We start from the raw sequence: 25,771 nt of genomic DNA on the forward strand, positions 1-25,771 counted from the left end.
AGACTGGGTGGGGAGCAAAACAGGTGGATCTACTGAAGTACACTGCTGAGGGGAGCATCCGGCAAGACTGGAGAGGTCTGCTGCGCCATGTGGATCACCCCCCTGGCCAGGGATCCCACTCATGCTGCAGTGGCTGCTGAGACTTAACCCCTTGTGCCACCAGGGAGGTCCCTATTGTTATTTTTTAAGGGATACAGCAGTCTCTAATCTCTCTGAAGAAATTAATTATTTCATTATTTTCCCTCTCTTTGTCTTGTTAATTTTGTTGCATCAAGGTTAGTTCATAGACTGAAGATCAGAAACTAGAAGCACAGCAAAGGGGCAGAACCAAGTCTAGAATCCAAATCATTCTGATTCTTGCTCTTAATCGCGTTAAGCTATCTTCGTTAGCTACATCTTAAAGAAATAATTTAATGCTACCTCACTGGGTTAAATCCAACAGTCATTTGAATTCTGGTCTCTTGGATACCAAACACACTCCCTGAAACTACTTACCTCCTGTTACAGAATGAAACAGGACTTTGCCTGTAGACCTCAACTGGAACTGCTCCTAACTCCTGTCTCTAAAAGATTTCCCAGATTGCTGGGTACACAAGGAAAGTGAACTCGGTTTTGCTCAACGGAGATGTGGAACTACTTTCTGCAATGTATATTTTGGTGTGAAAGAAGGAAATAAATTACTGTCCACTTTTGCAGCCGCAGGTTCAGCATGACTAAGTAGAGTTTCGCAGGGAGAAGGCGGCCGAGCTCCCAGCTCCCACGGAAGAGCCGGATGCAGCAGTGAGCATGAGGAGAGGCCCAGGGGCTCCGCCCGCCCAGGGTGTGGGGGCGCCCAAGCCTGGGAAAAGCGAGAATCCAGTCTCGCCGACTCTGATGGGGCTGGAACTGGGCTGGGCGGTACCCAGCGAATTGTGCGACCCGGGCAGGAGAACTGGCAGGGACGTTGCAAGAGCCGGACGGGTCACCTCCCAGGGCGCAAGCACCTGCCCCGGGTAGTCCCCTGCTTGGGGGCGAGGGCAGCCACTCCCTGGGCGCCAGGTAGTTTTCCGGTCCCGTGGGCTGAGGGACTACCGGGAACTCCCGCTCAGTCTCCACCCCGAAGTGGGGCGGGTCCGTCCAGGATAAGACCCGCTGCCGGGACCAGAGGAGGGTGTGACGCGCGCTGCCACAGGGGAGGATCCCAGCCCGGTCTCGGCTCGAGCGGTAAGTGGGCCCTGGACCAGCGGACCTGGGCTCCGGGAAGGGGCACGGCAGCCCTGGAGCGCCTCCTGGGCACGGCTAGTCCTGCGCGGCTCTCAGGAAGGGGTATCCCATGCCGGCCTGCGGGCGGGTCGCGCGCCGCAGGGTGGAGCAAGAGTCGACGGGCCAAAACTCGGTCCCAGTGTGTAATGGGAGTGACACGGCCCTAATCCACCAGCACCTTGCAAAAGAACCTCCTGAGCAGTTTATACAGTTCAGAAGGCCTTGACAGAAGTTATTTATTGAGTTCATGTGCCAAGCGCTTTGTTGGCTTTGGATATTAAAAAGAAAGGATTGAGTTAAAATTACATGGAGCTGACTCAGTCTAACATCTAAGTTTTACTTTTTAATTCTTACTTTGTTTCTTTTAAGAAACTTAACTTTAGTGCCTTCTTTTTCTCTCGTGTTTCTAATGCCCTCTGCATAATGTCTGGCACATGGGAATCTGGTGGTATGAGATCTGTGACTTGAATCCGTGGGCATGGCACAGTCTCTGTTTTGTCATGAATTGGACTAGCTGGAAACTTGGGGCCCACAGAAGCTATTGCTTTTCAACAATCTGTCTAACTTGAAGTGCTCCCCAAATTGATGCAATTTTCTGTGAGCTGTTTGGAGAATTGTGGGTCCTGAGGGAGCCACATCTTTCATGAAAAGTGGATATTTTCTCTCTCTAGCTAACAGAGGGAAGAATGAATAAATCACCTCCTCCAGATTATCCATCCCACTGCCCATCAATTTTAGAACTCCACTTTCTCTTTACATTGCAAGTAACTCTAATGATAGCCCCATCCTAGCTATTTCATTGCCAAGAACTTCTCAGATGATAGAGGTGGAAAGAAAAAGGAGAGAAAAAGGACAAGAATGAGAAAATGGGTAGCTGCTTTCTTCCCAGAGCCTATCTGGCCAGGCCAGGTCTCCTCTATTCTGCTCAGGTCAGATTTCTGTTGCTTTAGGGACATATGCACGCATATGCTGACATCTAGCCACTCATTTGTTTTCCTAACGTTGAATATCTACTTGTGGACTAAGTCTGCTCTTCTCCAAGGAAGATGGGATGGAACTTGGAATGGTAAACAGTGTGCCAGATTCAAAATAAATGAAAGGGATTTTAATTGGGTGTCAATTCTACCTAAATATTTGAAGATAAAAACCTTTTTGTTTTAAAACAGTCACAGGATATATTTTGGAGCAAATACCTTTTTAATATAAACAAGAAACTTGAAAAAAAATTTTTAACTGGGACTTTGATATGATAGTCCCAAACCTAGACTTGAGGAAACTGTTTCACTGCAATTAGGACTATTCATAAAGGCAGTTTGATAGGTGCTACATTATTCTCCCTTGAGGCACTTGAATAGCAGCCTTCCTAGGTTGTTCATTTAATCTTAATTTCAGCCTGCGGCAGAGTTATTAACTTTGTCTTACAGATGAGTATCCACATTGTGGTTCTTGGTCAGGGTCAGACCATCTATAAACAGATTTATTATCCTCTCTGCCCTATTGTGACTCTATTAGTTCTTGGTTCATAGTGATTTAGGATGTGAATTTGTGACATCCCTGGTTTAACTAAATCTTGACCAAATGTTTTTATTTTCCTTTTCAACTTTTTTTCTTGTCAAGCTGACATGTGAGATATGGTTGAAAGAACTAGAGGGCCTCTCCGGTGGCACAGTGGGTTGAGGGCTGTGCTGTGAAGCTGTCCGCAGCCTCTGTAGCGTGGGTTCGATTCCCGGCTGGCCAGGGAGATTCCCACATGGCCTGGCAGACCTCTCCTGTCTTGCCCGCTACTCCCCTCAGCAGTGTTTTCCATCCGTCTGCCTGTTCTGCTCCCCGCTCTGTCTCTGGTGAATTCTCCCCCCTTCCCGTACCTCTTGCCTGTACCCCAATTCTTGTATAAATAAATGAATCTAAAAAAAAAAAAAGAAGAACTAGAGCTGTTTCAACTAGGGGGGGAAGATTGCATAGGGTGTGGGACACATGTTAAAGACCCAAAATTCTTGAGGGGCTTTGCATGTGAATGAGGGAATAAACTCACTCTCTGGTGTTGAGCAGAGTTGGATAGGAGTTTTTTGGATAGTGGTTTTTGTTTGAATTGAAGGAAGTAGATTTTGACTCTCACAGACCAGGTGGCCTTGGAGTTGATGAGAACTCACTCATTGGAGGTGTCTAAGCAGAGGCCCCGCAACCCCTTTAAGCTGACCTAAGATGACTTCTAAAGCCATAATTCCACGACTTCAGGGTACATCAAAATCTTCCCAGAAGCTTACGCAACATGTGGATTCTTGACCCATTCCCCCAAATTTTGATCCATTGTGACAGGTATAGCATCCAGGAATCTGCATACCTAATTTGTCTCATTATGATGTATGGCAGTGGGATGAAAAAGGATTATTCAGAGTCCATGTGCAGAACAATGAGAAACCTAAAGGGACTACACCATGAAGGTGCTGCCCAGTTCAAAGGGCAGTCTCGTTTTTATTTAGAATCAAACAGAAAATAAAAAAAAAAGATCAAAGAAGCAAGGAGGCAAGCGGGGAATGCACCAGTGTGTGGAGGATGGAGTGAGACAAGGTTGAGAAATAGGGAGAAAGTCAAGGAAAGTTCCAGTGTTTGTGCTACTCTAATCATAACATCTATTGCTATTTCTGCAATGCTGTTTTCAGCGTGTATAGATCCTCAAACCAGAACTTTTGCCCTGAGAGGTTCCTTATCTCAAACTTTCCCTGTTTCTGCATACTGAGAGGCACTGAATAGTCAAAGCAAAGAATAATCAAGGCAAAGACACAGAACAGTTGAGGCACATGATAATCCAAGCTCCCACACTAATAGACATCCTAGATCACTATAATTCTGGTGTTTCTTGGACTTCACTATGAGAAACATAAATATGTGCATGTTTGGTAAATCAACTAAAGCATTAACAAAAACAAAAGACTTAAGGGAACTTAGTCCTATCCTTATGCTGTATATTCTAGGTAATGTGGTAAATGGTGGACTTGTTCCCATTGCTCTTTATTTCACCTGTCATATCAAATTCACCTAGTTTTACAGTGTTTAGTAACCTCCCCTCAGCAGTGTATTTCAGTTGACCTGCCTGTTCTACTTCACACTCTGTTTCTGGTGAATCCTCTTACCGCCCACCCCTCTGGCCTGTACCATAGCTCTTGTATGAATAAATAAATACATTTTTTAAAAAAGTATTGACTTTTGTGCCAGCAATTCGAATTGTAGGGATTTATCCTGAAGATGTACTTGGATATATGTGTAAAGACATGGCAGCCTAGTTTGTAGCAGCATAATTGAAAAGGACCTAAATATATGTCAGTAAGGGACTGGTTAAATTAAGGAACTTTCAAGCAATGCAAAACTATGCAAATGTTAAAAAGTGATGCAGTGTTAGGAGCAGATGTAGAATAATATCATAGTTACTTTTTTAAAAAAGCAAAATATAGATTTGCGTGGTATATTACCATCCTGTATGTAAGAATGATGAAAGCTATCTATATATTCTTTTATGCTTGTTATATTTTTATATGCTTATTCATGCATTAAGTACTTCTGAGAGGATATGTAGGAAAAATATAACACTGGTTGCCAAAGGAGGAGGGGGGTTGAATTTCATATAGACTAATCACTTTATACATTTTTATACTATTTGGGTTTTTTTTATCATGCTCCAATTGTATCAATTTTTAAAAATAGTTACCAATATCACCTGCCTGTTTAACATTGTTTGTGAAAAGGAGGAATGAAACAGAAATGAAGAATATATAATTATCAAGTTTTCTAACCTCAGAATTAATATATGATCTTGTACTTTATTTTTTTATATAAAAAGAACTAAGAATGAGGTAAATTAATTAGCAATGGCTCATTTTTTTTCTTACTTTCAATTCTGTTATTGGTTCATTTGGCTCTCCTTCACCTGGTTCCAAATGGAACCTAAGGTGCCTCAAATTGCGTGGTGGGGAAAGCTCTGTATTCAGATGGCTTGATTGGTTCCATGTGTCTTTATCTACAAAAGCAGAGACAAGAGGTAGATGGGATCCATCACAGCCTATATAATAGATAGGCCAGCTGGAGCAGGGCAGTGATGGCAGACCATGCACACTGAGGTGGCTGGCATTGGCTTCGGAGTTTGGACCTCCTCTTCAGCCTGACTGTGCATTATTCTGTGAGGGCTCTGCCTTTCTGCATGCTGGGACCTCTGTGCTGTAGGAATGAATAGTGTTCACCAAGCACTTACTATGAGCCCAACTCTGTGCCAAGCACCAGGCATGTATTTTATTAAAGTTTCACCCATATTGAGTGGGTGCTACTGATTATCCATTGTACAGATGAGGGAATTTAGGCATAAAGGGGTTGAGTAATTTATTCAAGGTGACATACTAACAACTGGTTAAACCAAGATTTGAACTTGGCAGCTGATTCAGTATCTTGTGCTTTTCTACTTTGTTGTATAATAGGTTAAAAATGGGGGATCAACCTGATAAAACAGGGTTGGGAGATTAAACTGTTTTTTTCAGAGAAGAGGAGGTAGAATCCATGTCCAAACCACTTGTCCAAAATGAACTTGATGTTCTTTTGAACCACTCTAAGTATCCAGGAGGGGTCCCAGCTGATAGGTGAGGAGTAGAGAACAGACATTGAACCTGGACAATGTATTGCTCTTGACAGGACTAATTCCTAGGGGAGCAAGTCTTGGGGCAGCATCTAAAGGCAGGAGCAACAACTCAGTATTTGGAGAAGGGTCTTTTGGAACTAGGCATTGTGTCCATGGCCCTTACCAAATGGACAAAGAAAGATTCATTCATTTTTTTAATATGATGTTACAGACTCTAGATATTCAAGGATGAAACACACAACCCCATCCTTAAGGAAATAAACAAGTAAATCAATAATTCAGAAATCATGGGACTGTATGAGAAATAATTTGATATGTTATATACAGACTACTCATGGAATAACAAAGGAAGTGTACCTAAATCCATCATGGATAGTCAGAAGGCTTCCTGGAGGGGTGGCATTTATACTGGGAATAGAACAGGACAAGAAGGGTTTATGCATCAGCTTGGGGATGAGAAAGCAGTGGAAAAGTGGCATATCAATCAAGGTATATCCCAGAGGCGGTGGACCCTCAGAAATTAAGGTCACTCTATAAGCCTTTGGGAAACAGGGCTAATCAGTATTGGGAGTCAAATCTTAGAGGGTCCAAGAATTTAATAGTAAGAACTATTGACCCGGATTATAAAATCTTACCTTTTTTTGCATCTGCTCCAGTGCTTATCACAGTTATATGACAAATGTTTTTAAATAAAAATGAAAGTTCTGGGTAATAGGAAGGAAATCAAAGCAGAGATTCAACTTTGGAGAAACAAGGCTCCCTACTTACCTGTTGTGCAGCTAGCTAACTCTTCAAGGTTCAGCTTGGACATCATTTCCTTCTCTAATTGACTTAGACATCATTTCCCTCTCTAATTGACTCTGGGTGAGGGGTTTCCTTTTTGCAATTCCCCCAAACACAGGAATGACTGCAGATTATTGGGTCTGGTTATAGACCTGTGTCCATTTAGCTTTGAACTCTTCTGGAGGCAGCCCCCAGCCCCTCATCTTTCAATATGTATGTGTTCAGCAAAGTGTGCTAAATAACTATGTGATTTCCCATGGCCTGGAAAATTTAGTCCAATCTCCAAGCCCAGTCTCCCCCCAAATGACTTATTTTTGAAAATTACTTTCCCAGTGTTTGTCTCTCATCACTCCCTTTATATCCTTCAAGTTCCAGCCCAACACCAAATGAACTCTTTTCCAACTAAGTCTTACCTTTCATAATCATAGCTGAGGCATTATTTTTATTGTTCTCTCAGCCTGCAAACTCTTTCCCTACTGAAATTCTACCTATCTTTCAAAGTCTTAGTCAAATGAAAGCTCTTTAACTAGTGTGTGTGTTGGTGGGGGGGGTGCATGGGGGACAACAACAAGACTCTGTCTCCTTCCCAACTGGCAGCTCTGATAATAGCTACAGCATGCTGCCTTATCATTGAATTGGCCATAGGTCCATTTTATTTCTTTCACTAGCCAATATGCTCGTTGAGAGCAAGATCATGTCTCCTGCATGGTACCTTATAGTGGTAAAATAAATGTTTAAGTAAGGACTGTGAGTGCCTGCACACACAGTGAGTGGAGCTTTGAATCTGGATCTCATATAGGGACCACCTACATGAGAAACAGAACCTGGACCAGGGTGTAAAGTAAATAACAAGGGGAGCTCAATTAAAGTCTTTGAAACTTACACAAGATTTACTGACTCAAGCTCTAGAGAATAGCATCCCCCAAATCTGTATTTCTAAATGTTTCCCACTGTGCATTCTGAAGTTTGAGGACTTTTTCCAAATACTATCCTAGGTGCTTTACAGTCTTTATTACTTAGGATCTTGTTGAAGCCACATCTCCAGACACCAGGTCCTGACAAGACCAGAAGAAAGGGACAAGTTATCTAGCTGGCCTGTCTTTTCAGCCTGGGGCAAATTTTTACTACGAAGCCTCTGCCAAGATTGTCTTCATGTCTCATTGACCTGAAATGGGTCATGTGACCACTCACAAACCATTTGTGGCAGTTGTCTAGGGCTTGCCCTTGACCAATCTTTATTTCCTCTAGGATAAGTGTTACCTTCCTGGTTTCCCAAACCCCTAAGCTCATGAGGCTTTTCTCATGAGGATTTTCTCAAAAAGGGTATTTACCCTTTTTCCTTAAATGATTGATGTTATCACTAATCTTTGCAGAAACCTGGGGCCTCCCTGATGGCACAGGGGTTAGTCTCAGCATTATCAAGCTATCACCAACCACTGCGGCATGAGTTTGATTCTTTGCCCAGGGAGCTAACCCCACATGGAGGAGCAGACCTCTCCTGTCTTGCCCACTGCTCCCCTCAGCTGTGTATTTCAGTAGATCTGCCTGTTCTGCTCCCTACGCTCTCTGGCGAATCCTCTCACCACCACCCCCACACCTCTGGCCGGGACCCCATTCCTTGTATACATAAATAAATAATTTTTTCAAAAGATTTATTTATTTGTTTGTTTGTTTGTTTATTTATTTATTTATACAAGCACTTGGGTACAGTCAGAAGCACGGGAGGGTGAGAGAATTCACCAGAGCCAGAGCGGGTGCAGAACAGACAGACTGATGAAATACACTGCTGAGGGGAGCAGCGGGTGCGGCAGAAGAGGTCTGCGTGCTATGTGGGACCCTCACTGGTGGCCGGGGATCGAACCGGCGCTGCAGAGGCTGCAGGCAGCTTTGCAGCCCAGCGCTCAACCCCTGCATTACCAGGGGAGGCCCATAAATAAATAAATTTTTAAAAACTTTGCAGAAGCCCTTCCAAATAGTCACTACTAAATCAAGTTTTATTCCAGAATAATCTAGCTATTCTAGGGAAGGTTAAGTCTAGAGTACAGAGCAAGGACTGGAACTCCAGCCTTTTTCTGACTGCTGCCTCTGGTGCTGAAGGATCTCCTGTACAACCTGTGCCAGCACCCAATGTGGGAAAAGAAATATATATGGAGTTTCACAAATATGGTAAAATAAGAGATTAGGGCTGCCAGGAGTAATGCATGTTTTGAAAACTCTGGCATCTAAATAATTTCTGGCAAATACATTTCCTGAGTCATATTTATGCAGGTGCTTTTTTAAACATGTTAATGGTATTGCTTCTCCCCTGTCCTTTAATATAATTTCTCCTTTTTTCTTTCCCATCCTCTTTTCCTTGATGTAAAATCATGAATGGAATCTACAACTTGAAATGCCCATGGGACCATCAAGGACCTTTTTACTTGAGGTCTAGACTCATTAGCCCTCATAGAGCAGTGGTACTCAAACTTGAGAATGCATCAGAATCATCCAGATTGCTTCTTAAAGACCAAACTGCTGGCTTTGAACTCTGCAGGTCCAGAGTTAGGCCTGAGAATTTAAACTTTTAACAGCTTCTTTGTTAGGTTGGTTTTAAAGTTTCTTTGACCCTTAGTTTGCTTTTTCTGTATTCCATATATAAATGACACCATTGGGTATTTATCTTTACCTTCTGGCTTAGTTCCCTTAGCATAATCCCTTCCAGCTCCATCCATGTTACTGAAAATTGCATTAGTTTATCTTTTTTTGATCACTGAGTAGCATCCCATTATGTGTATATACCACATCTTCTTGATTCACTCATCTAGTTTTAGTCACTTAGGTTGTTTCCATGTCTTGGATATTGTAAATAGTGCTGCAGTAAACATAGGAGTGCAGGTTTCCTTTCAAATTAGGGTTTTTATATTTTGGGGGTAGGTAGCTAGGAGTGGAATTGCTGGGTCATATGGCAGATCCATTTTTAATCTTTTAAGATACCTCCACAGTTTTTCTTAGGGAGTGAACTAGTCTACATTTTCACCAACAGTGTAAGAGTGTTCCCTTTTCTCCATACCCTTGCCAGACCTTTCAATAAAGCTTTCTTTAATTGAAGCTAGGCTTTAAGAAACAGACATGCCTAAAAAAGAAGAGGTTGTGACTAAGTTTAGTGGGTGGGAAAGAAGACGAGTTATGTGATAAGCAAGTTACTTTAACCTTCTGGGCTAAAACTAGTAGAAATGGGGAAGAGGTGCTTTTTTGAAAGGTTTTTATTATGGATATTTTCCAACATTTGCTCAAGTGAGAGAATAGCAAAATGAACTCCATTACCTGTTCATCACCCTGCTCAACAATGAGCAACATTTCACAAAAAAAAACAAAAAAACAAAAACCCTGTGGAAATAATAGAGGAAGCACTATAAAGGATAAGATGGATAGGTATAACTTAACATATATTCAAATTTTGACTATACAAAACTAAAAGAAAATGTTAAACTGGAAAAATACTTTATACACTTTGGGTATAAAATATTAAATTTAATAAGATATGCATAACTTCTAAATATCTGTTAGTATATATCTGTTTACCACCAAGATCCTACAAATGGGCCAAAATGCATTTTTTTAGATTAAAAAAAATTTTTTTTTAAATCAACCCAAGCCATCCGTTAGACCCTCTCCATTCTTGCTTTTCCCATCCTTTTCCCCCTTTAGTAAACTTCAATCTGTTGTCAAAGTCCAGTGGTTTAATTCCTCTCAGCTTTTGTCATTATCTCATGTCAGTGCCACATGCTCAGAGGACCTCACATTTAACATTTGAAAATTCCTAGCATGAGTTTCTTTGCCTCCCATGCCTTCATGGCGTTTTGAAAAAATGGGAGAGGCTGCAACAGAAATAGCAAGTTCCCCACATGAATCAGAAATCTGCTGTGGAAGAATTTTGATAGTTCTGTTTTTGTGTTCTTTTGCCAGAGTCAGCTTGAATTCTGGAAAGATTTGGAAATAGAGTCCTCCCCTGGCCCAGTGAGGGAATAACTGAGCCAAGGGGGGGAGGAGTTGCCCACAAAGCTAGAACTTGTATATTTACAGCGCATGGGAAGCATCAGAATAAAAGTAGACATTTAAAAGAGCAATGTTTAGTCTCTGCTCATTTCTAGATGATGAGCCAGTATAAATCTATGAAGGAAGACTCAGTTTCTTTTCTTGGTGACCTCAGAAGAGACTCTTCTCCACCCCAACTGCCATAGGCAAACAGAAGGAAGTTTTTGGAAAGGAAGGTGTTTGGAAAGGAAGGTGTTTGGAAAGGAAGGACTGGGGCATAATACCTATTTTCCTACCTACAGGTAAATAAAACCTATCAGGACAAAATACAACCTGGCTGTATATTTTGCTGTATATGGACTCACTACCAAACCCTTCCCTCCTATCATAGTCTCTCATTCAAATTCAGCCCTGTCTATCCCTAAATCACAAGGATTTTGTGCTGCAAATTGCATGAGTTTATCTTTTTCTGATTGCTGAGCAATATTCCATTGTGTATATGTACCACATCTTCAATCAAAATCAACAAGCAACTATAAACCAGAGACACACTGGGGGTGGGGGGAAGAGGGGAGAAGGGAGTAGGATCAAAACAAGGGGGTGGGAATTGTATGGGGACTATAACCAAGATGAATATGCATACATTGTGCAAATGATGAAAAATGATGTAAAAAATATATAAAATAAAAAATAAAGCCACATGGATGAGCTACTCAGCTATATGGAGACTCTTGCATGCACACAGAAAATGTATGATAGTAAGTGTCTCTGATTTTTCATGCTTTTATCAATCTATCTAGTGCTTGCCTAAAAGAGAAAAAAAAAAAAACACTTGTTGCATGGAATTGTTACATTTACAACTCTACAATTAATTTAAAAATTCAAGCCTAAAAATAAACCTACAGCTACGATTGGTATCTCCGGAAAAAAAAAAAAAAAAAGAAATTAAGAAATTCTTCAGGTCACTTTATAGCTGCAAACCTTCAGACATAGTTGGTACATCAAATTTATTGTTAGAAAGTGGGTGAATCATAACAGTACCCTGAAAAACATAAAGTGGTTTCAAAGGTCACTGTTCTGTTCTATTAAGTCCACTATGTCCTGAAATATTTTAGAGATGACCAAAACATACTTGTGACGAAAGTACACCGTGACACTACACTGGCACAGGAATCATAAAAATTGAGCTATTGACTTATATCTTGCTGACCTTGTAGAGAAAGACTAATTTCTGCAAGTTACTAAAATGAAGCAAAATGGCAATTTTGCTCGGGTCAAGACATAATCTACTAAGAGAAAAGTTTAAACACTGTTAAGTGCAAAAAAATAAAAAATAATAATAATAATAAATGTTTTCTTCCAGTGAAGATTTTAAGAGAAAGACCACATACTAGATTTAGAGTTCTCTCTTTTCATGAGGTCTTCTTGTTTTATTCCTAAGACTTAAGATTGCTAGGACAAGAGAAGATATCAAGAGTACTGGTCAACCTTGGAATCTGGCTCTGGTGCAATAGCAGACTACAGTATGTGATTCATAAGGCGAGGCAAGGGTGACTCAAGTAGAGAGGGACATTTGAAAATTCCTAGCAATGAAATAGACCTGAAGTTGAGATAATGCAGTAGCTTGTGATCGACTAGTTGGGGTTCCTGTATTAGATCCTCACTTGCCTGGAGTAGTTTACCAATTTCTTAAAGAGGAACATGAGATTCAGTCACCTTTCACTTTTCATCGAGAGCCTTTGATTCTAAAATAACTCTGAAAATGAATCAGGAAACACAGTGTAACCATGTGGCAAAGCCTAACATTGCTGGAGAGATTTTCTCTTTAAATAATTGTTTGTACATGAGGAGACATGATTTTTATCCATAATACTATGCAAAAGCTTTATGGACATTTGGATTCCACTGAGTTGGATTTTATCTTAGAGTAGTTATTACTAAATGAAAGATAACAACTGTATGCTTCTGTCAAGAGGCCACTGACTGCCTGCAAAGCTAAGACTTTGACCTCTTGGACAGTGTATATGTATATTATTTTATTGAAGTATAATTTGTATACAGTAAAAGGCACAAATCGTAAGTGATTAGCCTGATGAGTTTTTTTAAGGAATTTGCATTTTTTTAAACTGTAATAAAATACACACATGATAAACTTTACCTCATAACCTTTTTTTAAGTAGTAGTGTATTCCTTTTAATTACTGTATGACATTCCACTGCATAAATATACTGCAATTTGCTTACCTATTTACATGTTGATAGAAATTTGAAGCTGTTGTGGATAAGGGTCTTTCAAACATTTATATCCACATTTTTTTATGGACATGAGTATTCACTTATCTTGGATTGGGGAGGAAATTGCTGTCAAAGGGTAGATGTATGTTTAACTTTATTGGAAACTGACAAATAGTTTTCCAAAGTCCACAAGCAATGTTTGGAAGTTTTACTTGTTCTTTATCCTCTTCAACATTTAATAGTGTTCATTTTTTTCTCATTTTAACCATTTTAGTGGGTGTTAAAAGGTATCTCGTGGTTTTAATTTGTATTTTATGCATGACCAATGGTGAGCATCTTTGTTTATTGGTCATTCATATAACTTCTTCTATGAAATATTTATTCAAGTCTTTCACCCATTTAAAACATTGTGTAGGGTTGTTAGGGTTGTTAGTTTTTTTTTTAAATATATTCTAGATTCAAGTCTTCTGTAGAATTCAGAAGACTGTGAAGATAAGGATTATGACAGAGGACAGACACGCTCAGAGGACCTCACTGACTTGGTGGCCAAGAGAAACATAAGGAAAATCTGGTTTGACATGTGACTAGTTGTGACAGCCTGGACCATGTACACAACAGTTGTTTGTAATGATTAGAGTTGATCAACCACACCTTAAACAGCTCATTAAAGGAGGTTAGAAACAACAATTACTATCCTCTCCAAGTAACCTTTAACTGCCACATCTACATGTTCTAACACATATGTAGATGTGGCAGTTAAAGGTTACTTGGAGAGGATAGTACTAAAAAGAATAGCTAACATTTATTGAGTACATAATGTGTGCACCATTCTGAACATGTCACAAGATGTAATAACATAATAAACTCTTGGCAGCAACCTTATAAAGTAATTGCTGTTCTAAAAGAGACAATTTAGGACACAGACACAAAGGGAAGACTACATAAAAGTCACAGGGAGAAAAATCAGGTATCAGCAAGCCAAGGAGAGAGGCCATAAGAAACCAACGCTGCTGATACCTTGAGCTCAAACTTCTAAAAAAATAAAATTAAAAAATAAAGTAATTTGGCGCAGGCCATGCTACTCATGCTGTCTGACAAGGTCCGGTCATGGGGGAAATTCCTGAAATGCCTGAAAAGTCGGGAAGCTCCATAGCTGGCTCCTGCTACTTCCTTTCATTTGTTTATGGCAGTTATTGAAACCATGGAAATTTTCTATAAGCTTTAGAATAACACAATGAGTGTTGGCATTAATGCCAGTTTTGGTAATGCACACTTCAGTAGTTTGAAAAATGTACCTTCCAACATGATTGATAATGAAATGATTCCCAATAATTCTCCACGGGGTCCTCCAATTTGTAATTCAGTCACCATTGAGTAACATTGAGTTCTTTAACTGAGCCTGGTAAAAGTCCCCACAAGAGAAGGCCCTGAGGCACCCGGGGAGGTGAAATGGTCCGAGAAAAACACACCACATACTGTTCCCATGGTACCAGGACCCTTTGGTTCTATATAGAAAATAGGAAGCCGCCCTCAATCTTATAATGCTTGCTTAAACTTTTAGCTTGACCACATAAATCACATTGTGTATAGCACCTGTTTCTGTTTTCTGAATAACATGTCACCTAGGGAAATAATGTAACCAAGTTAATGTAACCAAGTAACCAAGTTAATCATAGACTGGGAAAATTAAGAAAGGGCTGTGCACTGATTGATGATGAAAAATAAATTCTGAAACAATGTGAAAGTAAAAAATCACATGATTGCATGATGTAATGATCAAACAAAAAATTTCTGATGTATAAATAAAGACCCACTGAGACCCTCAGCAGGAGATGTTTGCACCCTGATCAAGTGTCAGTGTCTCCTCATTCCCTCACTACCTCATGCCCTCACCCTTCACCTCCACTGACACTGTCTCGTCTTTCAGGGACCCTGCCCGGGTTGGAGCTGGACTCTGGCAGTAATTGCTGTTAGTGTATCCATGTTACTAATGTGGTCACTGAATTACAGAGAAATTTTAACTTGCCTCAGATCATACAGCTAGGAAGTGTGTGTAGAAGAGTTATACCCCCAAGTGATAGGGTTCTAGACTACAGTCACTTTCCATGGAGGAATGATGGTGTGTTCTGTGAAGGAAGGGTACATTCCTGTCTAAATGGCCATCATGCGTAATCATCCACTAGGCTTAGGTGTTGGATGTATCACACTCAGATTTGGCCCCTTTGGTTGCTGTTTCTCATCAAACGGGTGGTATGGAGTAAACTGTGGCCATTCTAGTGTGAACCTTTGCAGCCCACCACACCAGTACTTGCCAGACCTTGGGTCAGATGAGAAAAACAGTGTGGTATTACTACACATGTTACGTTACCTAGAAAGCAGACACACCATTTACCTGTCTACAGGGCTGTTTCCTGCCTAGATAATGAAGAGGTGTCCTGTGTGCTGTGGAAGGTCTTCTTAATCTTGACAATCCAGTTTTGGTGGAAATGAACTCTTCTGGGGACAGCCCTTTCCTCTCCATTTCTACTGCTTTCTTGAGCTGCCTTGGGTTTGCTCTCTCATCTCTGATTTTCTTGATATTTTCATCTGAAGTAAGGGGAAATAAACTCTGGGAATTGAAAATAATAGTTGTGTTTTAAGTCTGAAGAGTCACTGCCTCTAATAACATAAGTAACTGCATCTAGGGCTTGGGAAAATATGTCACAGCTGTACCAAACCCATCTTAAACTTTGGATGAAAGCCCATAATATTTCTAGCCATAGCTTGAAGAGCTATTTCTGGCATGCCTTCTTTGCCTTCCTCCTGGAGAATATAGGCTAGTCTTAATATTGTTGGCAATAGGATAATATAAACAACTAGGGCTGTTGTTTCTAACCTCCTTTGACCCTGGATTTGGTCTAATCCCAGGTCATGATGTAGCAGGCTGCACTTTGGTGCCTTTATATTGTGGTTGGATCAGTCAAGTGTTCCCCTCTGCACAGAACTCAGGCTGCTGGACACCTGGGAAGGGCATGCTGTGTGCCTGGCTCGAATCCCTATGTCCCTCTCAGCTGGAAATGGCATGACTGACCATGTGTCTGCTCCGAGAAACATAACCACAGGGCCACAATGTTTTGTGCTCCCACTGCAAAGGCTACAAGGCTAAACTTGGGCAGAGTGGTGGGACTATAAATGTGCTCTTTCTTCAAAATCTGTATTCCACACTTGATTGGGAGCTTTCCTGCAGTCAAAGCATGGTCTGATTTCTCTCAGATATGTCTAGGAAAGGTGTGTTTTTGTTGTTGTTTTGTCTTATTTGTTATGCATTCAACTTGTTGATGAGATGAAAAACAAGGAAATGTTTAGCTCAGCAAAGTATTTATTCCATTACTATACTGAAAGCATCTAGCATTATCACCTACCTTTATACCAAGTCACTGAAATAAAAGTCTGAATGATAGCTAGACAGAGTTTATTAGATAAATCATAGTGAGGGTTTGAACCTGGGAGGCAATCTGACAACTCTGTGAGAACTGCTCAACTTATCACAAGTATGAGTTCAGTTTATGTACCTTTATTACAGAATAGCATACCTGTAGAAGATGAAAAGAACAGTTAGTGATAGTAAAAATGTTAATTATTATTTGACAGAGGCTTCTGGTTTTTGTTTATAGGCTTAGATCTTTCTATTTCCTAAGTTATCTCAACCTACAGAAATGTTGACGATACCTATGTGCAGAGGAGGACAAAGGCTGGGCTTTAATTTTCCTGACTTCTGAAGAATGCATAAAGAGATTCAAAGACTAAATATCAAGTCATTAATGCCTTCTTTGTCTGGCTCCTTGGTTGTGAAATATTGGTTTGCATACTTGCATAGCTTCTTCAGAGAACAGGATAAAATTGGTCTAACTTGAAGCCATGCAGATAGCTTTGCTCTCTAGCCTGCTAGACCAGGGAAGGAGGTAGGAATTCCAGATTGTTCACATATGTAATTATACATGTACACATGCATACATTTGGCATGGTATAATGTAAAGGTGTCTAGAGTTAGACCTGTGAAAACACAGCCCCTACCACTATTATATGTGTCATCTTAGCCCTATGCTTAACTTTTATAAAGCCTCGGTGATGCTCTATTTGCTGCAATAAGAGATGAAATGTTACTATATTGATAACATACCTACACACTCAAAAAAACTTAGTGGTAATATATGTTGCATTATATATATACACACACAAACTTAAAATATATATGTACTTAAAGATATATATAATATATGTACACTTTAAAATAAAATCCCACGCTCAATAAATAAATAAATAAATAAAATCTTTAAAAAAATAAAGAATTATCCCCTTATTGTAAGATTTAACTGGGGTGTAGGCCTGAGAGGATTCACCAGAGACAGAGTGGGGAGCAGAACAGGCAGATCCACTGAAATACACTGCTGAGGGGAGCAGCAGGCAAGACAGGAGTGGTCTATCGCACCATGTGGGTTAGCTCCCTCCCAGGTGACTTGGCAGGGGTGGGTCCTTGCAATGGTAGCTGGTAGTGCTGAAACTTAACCCCTAGGCCATCAGGGAGGCCCAACATTCTACTTTTCTAATCTTATCTCTTAAAAAGATAAAAAAAAAACTCAATATAGACAATTCTCATTATTATGACATCCAGCTGGTTTATAAAGTGGAGATATTAATTATGACTCCAAAGGTTATTGGGTAGATTAAGACAATGTAGATAAGTAAATAAATGTTCTTTCCCTTCTTCCTTCTGCCTGTTGGATGAATCATTACAGTAGAGTAAAAACTGTCATAGAATTTATCATGACCTGGAAATGGTAGAGGAGTGGGATGTCGTTAGTTGATGTGAAGTATGTGTTTTAAAATTATTTGTAGATTGAAATTATTCTTATTGCTCCCTACTGTCCTGTGAATGAAATTATTCTTATTGCTCCCTACTGTCCTGTGAATGAGACTAAAATTTGAACAAAAGACTTGTCAATAAGTTACTTGTCATGTGCAGGGTTGGAGCAGATTCTTCCCCAAGATTGCTAGCAGGCAGCTTTCCAAAGTTGATGCATTCATTAAGCCTACACATTTTGCCTGTGATCAAGTGTTTGAAGAGGTTTATTTCTCTGGACTCAAACCCCATCACTGCACTAAAACTCGCTTTACCTTTAGGGGAATCTAAGTCTCAAGGAAAGTGTTTCTTTCCTATTTCTTAGACAGTTTTGAAACTTTCAGTGCTTGGGAGGGGACCAAGCACACTCACCAAAATCCGCAGAATAGCAGTTTAAATTTGTCCTTCTGTGGGATGTAAAATGAAACCATGTTCCAAAGGAAAATGGTGAGTGACTCACTGACATGTGATCTTCTGGGGACATGTGTCATGAGGACAGAAAATTCTTTTGTAATGGACATTCAGCCTGCCTATCCTGGGTGCCGGTCAATGTTATAAATCTAAATGGACGTTGCTCAATGTGGATGGAGCTAGAAGGAATTATGCTCAGTGAAATAAGTCAGAAGGAAAAAGAAAAACATTGGATGGTTTAACTTATAGCAGGAATATAGGGGAACCAAATAAGACATCCGTGTAAAAAAATAATAACAGTACAAAACACAACAAAACTAAAACAGACAATTATAAATCAGAGACATCCTGCAAGGGGAGGGGAAGGAGGAGCACAGGGCACTCAGGTGATGGTACACGGGTGCACTGGTGAAGGAAATTCTATGGTGACTACACCTGGGGTGGGGGGGGCAAACATTGTTTAAAAATGAATTATGATGTAAAAAATAAAAATAAATAAATAAATGGAGGCTGCTAATTTAAGTTGGGGCCTCAAGGAGGGGCATCTGTTTTCCAGGTGCATTTAACACTGTTGGGCACCATCCAACAGAAATACAGAAATTGCATTCATCAGCATACCAAAAAGGGATTCAATTCACAGGGACAAGCTCATATTTGTGGAACCAAGCTTAGCTGAGGTTTCGCCATTTTGTATATCCTCCACCTTGGTATGTTAGTCCTTGTCCAGCCGCATTCCGGAGATAGTTTCAGCAGTCACAACCCTCACTCCACTTGGTGATGAAAAAGCAGACCACCCTAGCCGCCAATGAGGGCAGTCCTGTCCATAAATGGGACAGCATCTCTAACTGCCCAATCAGTTTGAAACTGTAACCGCGCGCGCCAAAATGCCTTTGTAGTAGCCAATGAGTAATTGCCAGCTTCTTTCAAAATTCGCGCCACTCGCGACCCTATAAGATACCCCAGCTTCCTCTGTTCGGGGCTCTCGACCTCTGCCGTTGCATTGGTGCGTGTCGAGGGCCCGGTCTCAAGCCCGTAATAAACTCCTTTGTGCCCTTGCATCGGTTGTCTGTGTCCTTGGGGGCTGCACTGGTCGACGTGGGCACAACAATATTCATAGACCCAACACACACACACATACATGCAAACACACACACACACACTCTCTGCTACTTTATTTATTTACATAGAAAAATATAATTGTTGATTGGACAAAGTGCATCTGTTTCAGTACTGTGTAGACAGAGCCACAAGGGAAACCAAACTTATGTAGAGGTTGCTCGGCAACCAAAGGCTATTAGGTGAATAAAGTTCATCTTAACAGTGGGGATAAATAAAATTCATCTAACCCCTGGACAACTGGGTTCTGGGCCCCAACTGCCTTTTCCTTAGGTCAAAGCTTTGATGAATGTGTCAAAGTAAGCCTCTCAGAGTTTTCTGTGAAAGTTGCATTGCTAATAGACACAACTTTTCTTTAAATATGCTAAATCCTTTCAGCAAGCTGGTTTCATCTCAGAAGCCATCCTTTCTTATTGAAATGAATTTGCATATCTTTGTTTCATTTTGCTCATTTTACTAGTTTAATGCTGGAGTACAATGTAATTTGCCTCTTTCCAAATTTTGGGTGCACCACACTGCTGCCTCTGTGTAGTGCCTACAGAAAACTACTTGGAGTCAGAGTTCCTTGTTGCACGTAACTGCTGTCAGCTACAAGGACCTAAGAAACTTTATATTTGAATCAGCACTTGGTTTGCCAATTTCTGGCAGTAATACAATCAGGCAATTTGTGGGATAGTGTAATAATTGTCTTTCTGAACTTCTTTTTTTTTTTTTTTTGAAAGTCAAATAAGTTTATTTATTTTTTTTAATTAATAAATTTTATTTTTATATTCCCCATACAATTGCAATCCCCCCATTCTGACCCCAATCCCTCCCCTCCCGCCCCCCACCCCCCATAGTAGAGCTGTGTTCTCAATATACCTAATTTTTCTTTATGAATCCCCCAAGTTATTTTTGAAAATTTATGTTATCTTGCCTGAAATAGGTCGAACTTAATTACAACTTATTTCTTTATGTAATCGCTGTCAAGATAGGGCTTTTAAAAGGAAACATGGTGTAAAATATATTTTAAAAAATAGGGCTCTTATGTTTAGTTGCCAGCTTTCTTTTAGTTGCTCTAAAATTAAGTCTTAAAATCTTCAGAAATCCCATCACAAGCCCTACTTACAGAGTTCTGATACTGCATAAACCTTCAGGTTTTTTTGAAACTTCACTAACTTACGGTTCCTTTGATTATCATCTTCCATTTTAAAAATCCCTAATGTTTTTAAGGGTCATTTGAAATATGCCCAAACCTGAATGTATTTGCAGTTAACAGATGAAAGAAAGAAGGCATAGTTACTATTTTGCCCACCTGTGAGCAGCAAAAGAACTTTTAAAAAATGTCAACACACAGACTGAGTCATTGTGAACTTGATTATTGTTCAACTTAAAGAATTATAGCTGGCCTTCAGAGAAAGAATGAATCAAGGAAACTGAGGCAGAAAAAAATTTCTGTAAAGACTCCTTGGCTCTGCACAAGGGATGAAAAATGTGGGAGGATTTTCAAGCAGGTGGATCTTTGAGGAAATGCGCCTTTACTCCTTTGGGGACTAATCATTCTGTGCAGTTAAGAATGGGACTAATCATTTGATTTTTCACTTTTTTCACCAAACTACTTTTGCATTCTTATTTTAGGGAAAAATTGCTATGTTAAATTCAAATACCTTTTCTCCTTGTTAAATGAAATATAACTCCCAAAAATGCTATTATTAAAAAGCTACAAGGGCCTTCTTGGTGGCGCAAGGGGTTAAGACACAACCTATGTATCTGTCTGCAGCCACTGCAGCACGAATTTGATCCCCGGCCAAGGAGAAATCCACATGACACAGCAGACCTCTCCTGTCATGCCCGCTGCTCCCCTCAGCAGTGTATTTCGTCAGTCTGCCTGTTCTGTTCCCTGCTCTATCTCTGGTGAATCCTCTCACCCTCCCGCGAATCTGACCTGTACCCCATTTCTTGTATGAATAAAAAAAAAATGGGCCTAGTGCAATTCTGTACTGGTGGAGGGGTGTGTTCAGTTCCCCCCTCCCCTTCCTTTTCTGCTCCCCTCATCCATTGAGACCTTACTGCATGCCAGATCCTGCTAGTAAGCATTCGTATAAATTAACTGAACATGTATATCTTATATCTAATCAAAGAACCAAGGAGTACTGCTTTCTGCAATCATTTCTATAATCTATTTAGAAACTTTTTCCATACTAATAAATAATAAATATACAACAGCTGTCTCAATGACAATGGATTTATGCTGTGTGCTGTACAAGTTTCAAAATAAATAGTCTGACTAAAAGCACCCTCTGTTCAACTATGATACATTTTTTTCCTTTAGTAAAATATTTCTAGCTCTTTGAGTAATGACCCTCAGTGTTTTCAGGCAACTTTGCTCAGGCAATCTTTCCACTTCTTAACGTGGTCAGAATGACGGGAAGTGTTCTTGTTGAAAGTTGACTCTCAGAGGAAGTGTCCCCCTTCTCAGACTCCTCATTCATTGTCATTTATTCCAAAACTATATGGAAGCAAAGGAAGGGCTCTTGCTACTAAAAGCTGTGTTTGCCAGGTTGTCAACCTATCAGCAGCAACTCAATCCAACTCACATATCACTTGTACTTAATAAGGGATGTGGGTGCGTTTGATAACTCAGGTGTTGTGAAAAAGGGCCTCCAGATGAAGCAGTGGTGGAGGCCCATGAAAGTCTTTTAAAAAAAGTCCTGCTTTGGCATCCCCTAGTACATTCTCGGCAAATGGAAAAGAGATACCCCTTCCTGTTCCTACAGATGGTCATAGCTCTATACACATCTCTTGTCACTCTGGTCCTTGTTCATGATGCTTTTATCCATCGCTCAAACACAGTAAATTGATTCCTGCCCCTGGGCCTTTTCACTAATTACTCCTTCTGCCTGAAACAATTCTCCAGAACTTTGAATGACTGACACCTTTTTCTCATTCAAGTCTTAGCATGGATGTCATATCTAGACCAGCTCCTTCCCAGGAGCCTGATCATGTCATCCTACATACCAGAACTTAGCAAACTTTTTCTATAAAGGGGCAGATATTAAATATTGTTAGGCTAATAAATGGACATTGTTTTAAACCAATCGGTAGAGAGCTAGAGCAATAAAAAAATAAATATTTTCAGTTTTATGAGCTACATATTCTTTGTCACAGCTCCTCAATTGTGCCATTGTAGCATGAAAGTAGCCTAAACAGTGTGTAAGCAAATGGGTGTGACCATGCACTAATAAGTCTTATTTATGAATATTGAAATTTGAATTTGATATAATTCTCACATATCATGGAATATTATTCTTTAGATTTTTTTGTTATCTGTTGAAAATACAGAAACCATCCTTAGCATGTAGACCATTCAAAAACCGAGATTTGGCCCATGAGCTATAGTTTGCTGAAAGCTAAAGTATTTATTTTATTTTATCAATTTGAGTCCTAGGGCAAGTTAGGGATAATTAGATGGCTTCAGGGACAATGCAGGTAGGGACTTAAGGAGAGTTAAGGAAGACTCCAAGAGATAAGGGCAACAAATTCCAAAGGGGACTAATCGAATACCCCCAGGACTAGGAGCAACAAGACTTTCCAGCACAATGATGATAAAGAGAAGTATGCTAAGATAAGGGCTGGGACACAGAAACTTAGTTCTGGGCAGAAACATTAAGACAGAGTGAGACCACCAAGAACTAACCAATCACAAAGAGACTGATGGAACTTTAGAATAATCAGGGAAAGAAGTTCTATTCCCTGAGGCCTGACTCCCCTTCGGCTTCCTTGCCCCTCCCTGGCCTGGTTCCACCGGCCTGAGAGTCCCACTTTATTTCTGTTCCTTTGCTCCTTAATAAACCTTTTCTTTCTCTAAACAAATCTGCCTCTTTTCACTTGCTTGCGTGAGCATCAGCAAAGATCCTTCTGCATCTTCTTGAGACACCAACCCGTGGTAGTCTAGTGGCTGGGACTCAGTGCTGCCACTGCAGCCTGGGATCCATTCCTGCCTCGGAGACTAGGCCTGAAAACCTCAAATTACAGTATCAATCTTTCTGTAAAATCCCAGAACTTTCCACTGTTGTCTCATTATCCTACAGTATAAAGACCATATAAAGTTCAAGATTCCTATTTTTTATAAAGATCTATTTATTTATGCATATAAGAACTGGGGTACAGGCCAGGGGGTGGGGTGGTGAGAGGATTCATCAGAGACAGAGTGGGACACAGAACAGACAGACTGACTGAAATACACTGAGGGGAGCAGCGGGTGAGTCAGGAGAGGTCTGCTACGCCATGTGGATCAGCTCCCTGGCTGGCTGGGAAACTGAACTCATGCTGCAGTGGCTGGCAATAGCTTGATAACACTGTCTTTAACCCCTGTGCAACCAGAGAGGCCCCAAGATTCCTATTAGTAAGTTCTCCATCTGCTTTTCTAATCTTCTCTCTGAACCTGCCTGGGAATGAACCCATGGCTGTTGTGGCCTCATCCCATTGTCTCTGTAGCCACACTCATACCCATCTCTGCATGTTTGTTCAGGTTGTGCCCAGAAACCAGTAGGCCTTCCCCTTGGGAAGGGATTGAACCTCTGTTCAATATGGTGTCTGTCTGCAGTGAGTGGTGGAAACAGGAAGAATGGAGCTGGGTCCAAGGAGAGCTGGAAGATGGACTGTAAAACATGGCCAAACACACCTGAGTGGACAATAGAGTGGGTTAAGAAGGGTTTAGCTATTCCAGGGGCGATAATTGAAAAATGTTCCCTGGTAGGATTGTCGAGGCCAGTAAATTTCAAACTATAGTGCAGACAAATATTTGTGGAATCCTGTTAAATATAGATTTTGGTAGTCGGTCTGGGGTGGGGCCCGAGATTCAACATTTTTAACAAGTTCCCAGGTGATGTCCAGGCTTCTATTTCTAGCATGGTTTCTTAAGTATCAAGGATCTAACTAACATTCAGAAAAGGAGCATTATCTATAAGGCTTAGATATAAAAACAGGAATCCAGTTGGCCTGTGCTTCTGAGGGCTTCCTACATATCATGAGAATCTGTCCAGTGTTCTAGCCGATAGTAAAGATATTTCTTGCATTCTCAATGACTGAATAATGTGTGAGATTCAAGTCTTTTTGATGGAGGAAGGGGTGGTACAGAGAACTAAGAGCAAAGCTGAGTATGTTAGACTGCAGCTTCAAGGAAAGAAACATCTTTAAATACTGAGATAGGGCAGTGAAAGTAGTCACTGGGAAACCAGAAGTCTAATGTTGGTTGGGCCACTCACCTGTCTTTGCACACAAACACACACATACACACACACACTCTCAGAATGTAGGTGTAGTGCAGCACTTTTCTCTAATGCATTGAATTTTCAATTTATCTCTTTTCTCCTAGAATCTGATCCACTAGAGCAGACAGTTTAGAATCAAGGTTTGTTTTACAATAATGTATGTCATCCTAACAAAGCAACAGGAATGACTTCTATAATGTGTCTCTCCAAGCAGAAGAGCAGATAAGAAAATATTTTATTGGTATAATAAACTTGCCTGTTTGAATAGTATCTCTTTAATTATTAGCCTGGCCTTTGTATCTTTGGCTAATCAATAGCTGGTCTTTGATAAAACTGGATGTCATTTCCCTGTGGCATAACTTCATGCAAACTATAAGTTAACCTGATTAATGATCTTAATCACACTTTATTCATCCAGTAATTCTCTCTCTTCTTTTATCACAAAGGAACTTCTGCCTGGGTGACAGAACTCTGATCTTGACATAGAGTCATGGCCATGGTAAGTCACAGAGTGCCTCACCCTACTTGGTACCAGCCACAGACAGGTATTTACACGATGTGTACTCAAGGACATTTGACTCATAAATTGATAACTTGCTGTGAGGAGGGGTGGAAGGAGGAAGGAGGAAGTGGAAGGTAGTTGGGTTTTTTGTTGAGCACTGTTTTAATTTCTTTCAGAGGTGGTGAGTAACTTGACCCTGAAAATGAGCTCAAAGAGGAGAGATCCCTTTGAATCCTTCTAACATCCTGAGATACAGAAACAAGTTATATAGTTTTCTCTTTGGAGAGGCACTACATATTTGTTATCAAATATTTCGGCAAACAAAAAAGAAAAAACTAAAGATCCCACAGATTCTACCACCTGGTAGAATGCTGTCTAAATTTTGGGGTAACCCAATCAGTTCAGGCTCTTCAAGAAGGGGTCTCTTACCATATGGGCTCCTTTCAGCGGTGACTGGACTCCTTGGAGCTTGGTATCTGATCTTTGCAACAGACAGGGAAGCAGATCCCTTTGAGTGTTGATGTGGAAGCTGAGCCTCTTGGGCACAAACATGGCTCCACCTGAGGCTGGCCATCTGCTCTGCTTCTCCCACACAGTGGGGCTTCTGAAAGCAGGTGATCCTGATCCCTGATTTTCTGGAAAGGAATAATAGAAGTAGAACACATGGAGAGGAACTAGAGTTCCTGCCAGCTCCAGATGCCTTCCTTTAGGAAGATG

The 25,771-nt window shown here is 40.5% G+C and overlaps 1 protein-coding gene across 1 annotated transcript in view; it reads left to right on the forward strand.

Annotated features, from left to right (window-relative positions):
• The first annotated feature begins 1,021 nt into the window (after positions 1 to 1,021).
• ANXA4 (annexin A4) overlaps positions 1,022 to 25,771 on the forward strand; it is a 57,255-nt gene continuing 32,505 nt past the window's right edge. The window contains exons 1-2 of the mRNA XM_037527542.1: positions 1,022 to 1,203; positions 24,999 to 25,051. Coding sequence (XP_037383439.1) covers positions 25,043 to 25,051 — 9 coding nt within the window. The 5' untranslated portion in view covers positions 1,022 to 1,203; positions 24,999 to 25,042. The remainder of the gene's footprint in view (positions 1,204 to 24,998; positions 25,052 to 25,771) is intronic.

The sequence above is a fragment of the Talpa occidentalis genome, unplaced genomic scaffold (assembly GCF_014898055.3).
Source record: "Talpa occidentalis isolate TD23 unplaced genomic scaffold, MPIMG_talOcc4v2.1 talOcc4.5, whole genome shotgun sequence".
NCBI lineage: Eukaryota > Metazoa > Chordata > Mammalia > Eulipotyphla > Talpidae > Talpa > Talpa occidentalis.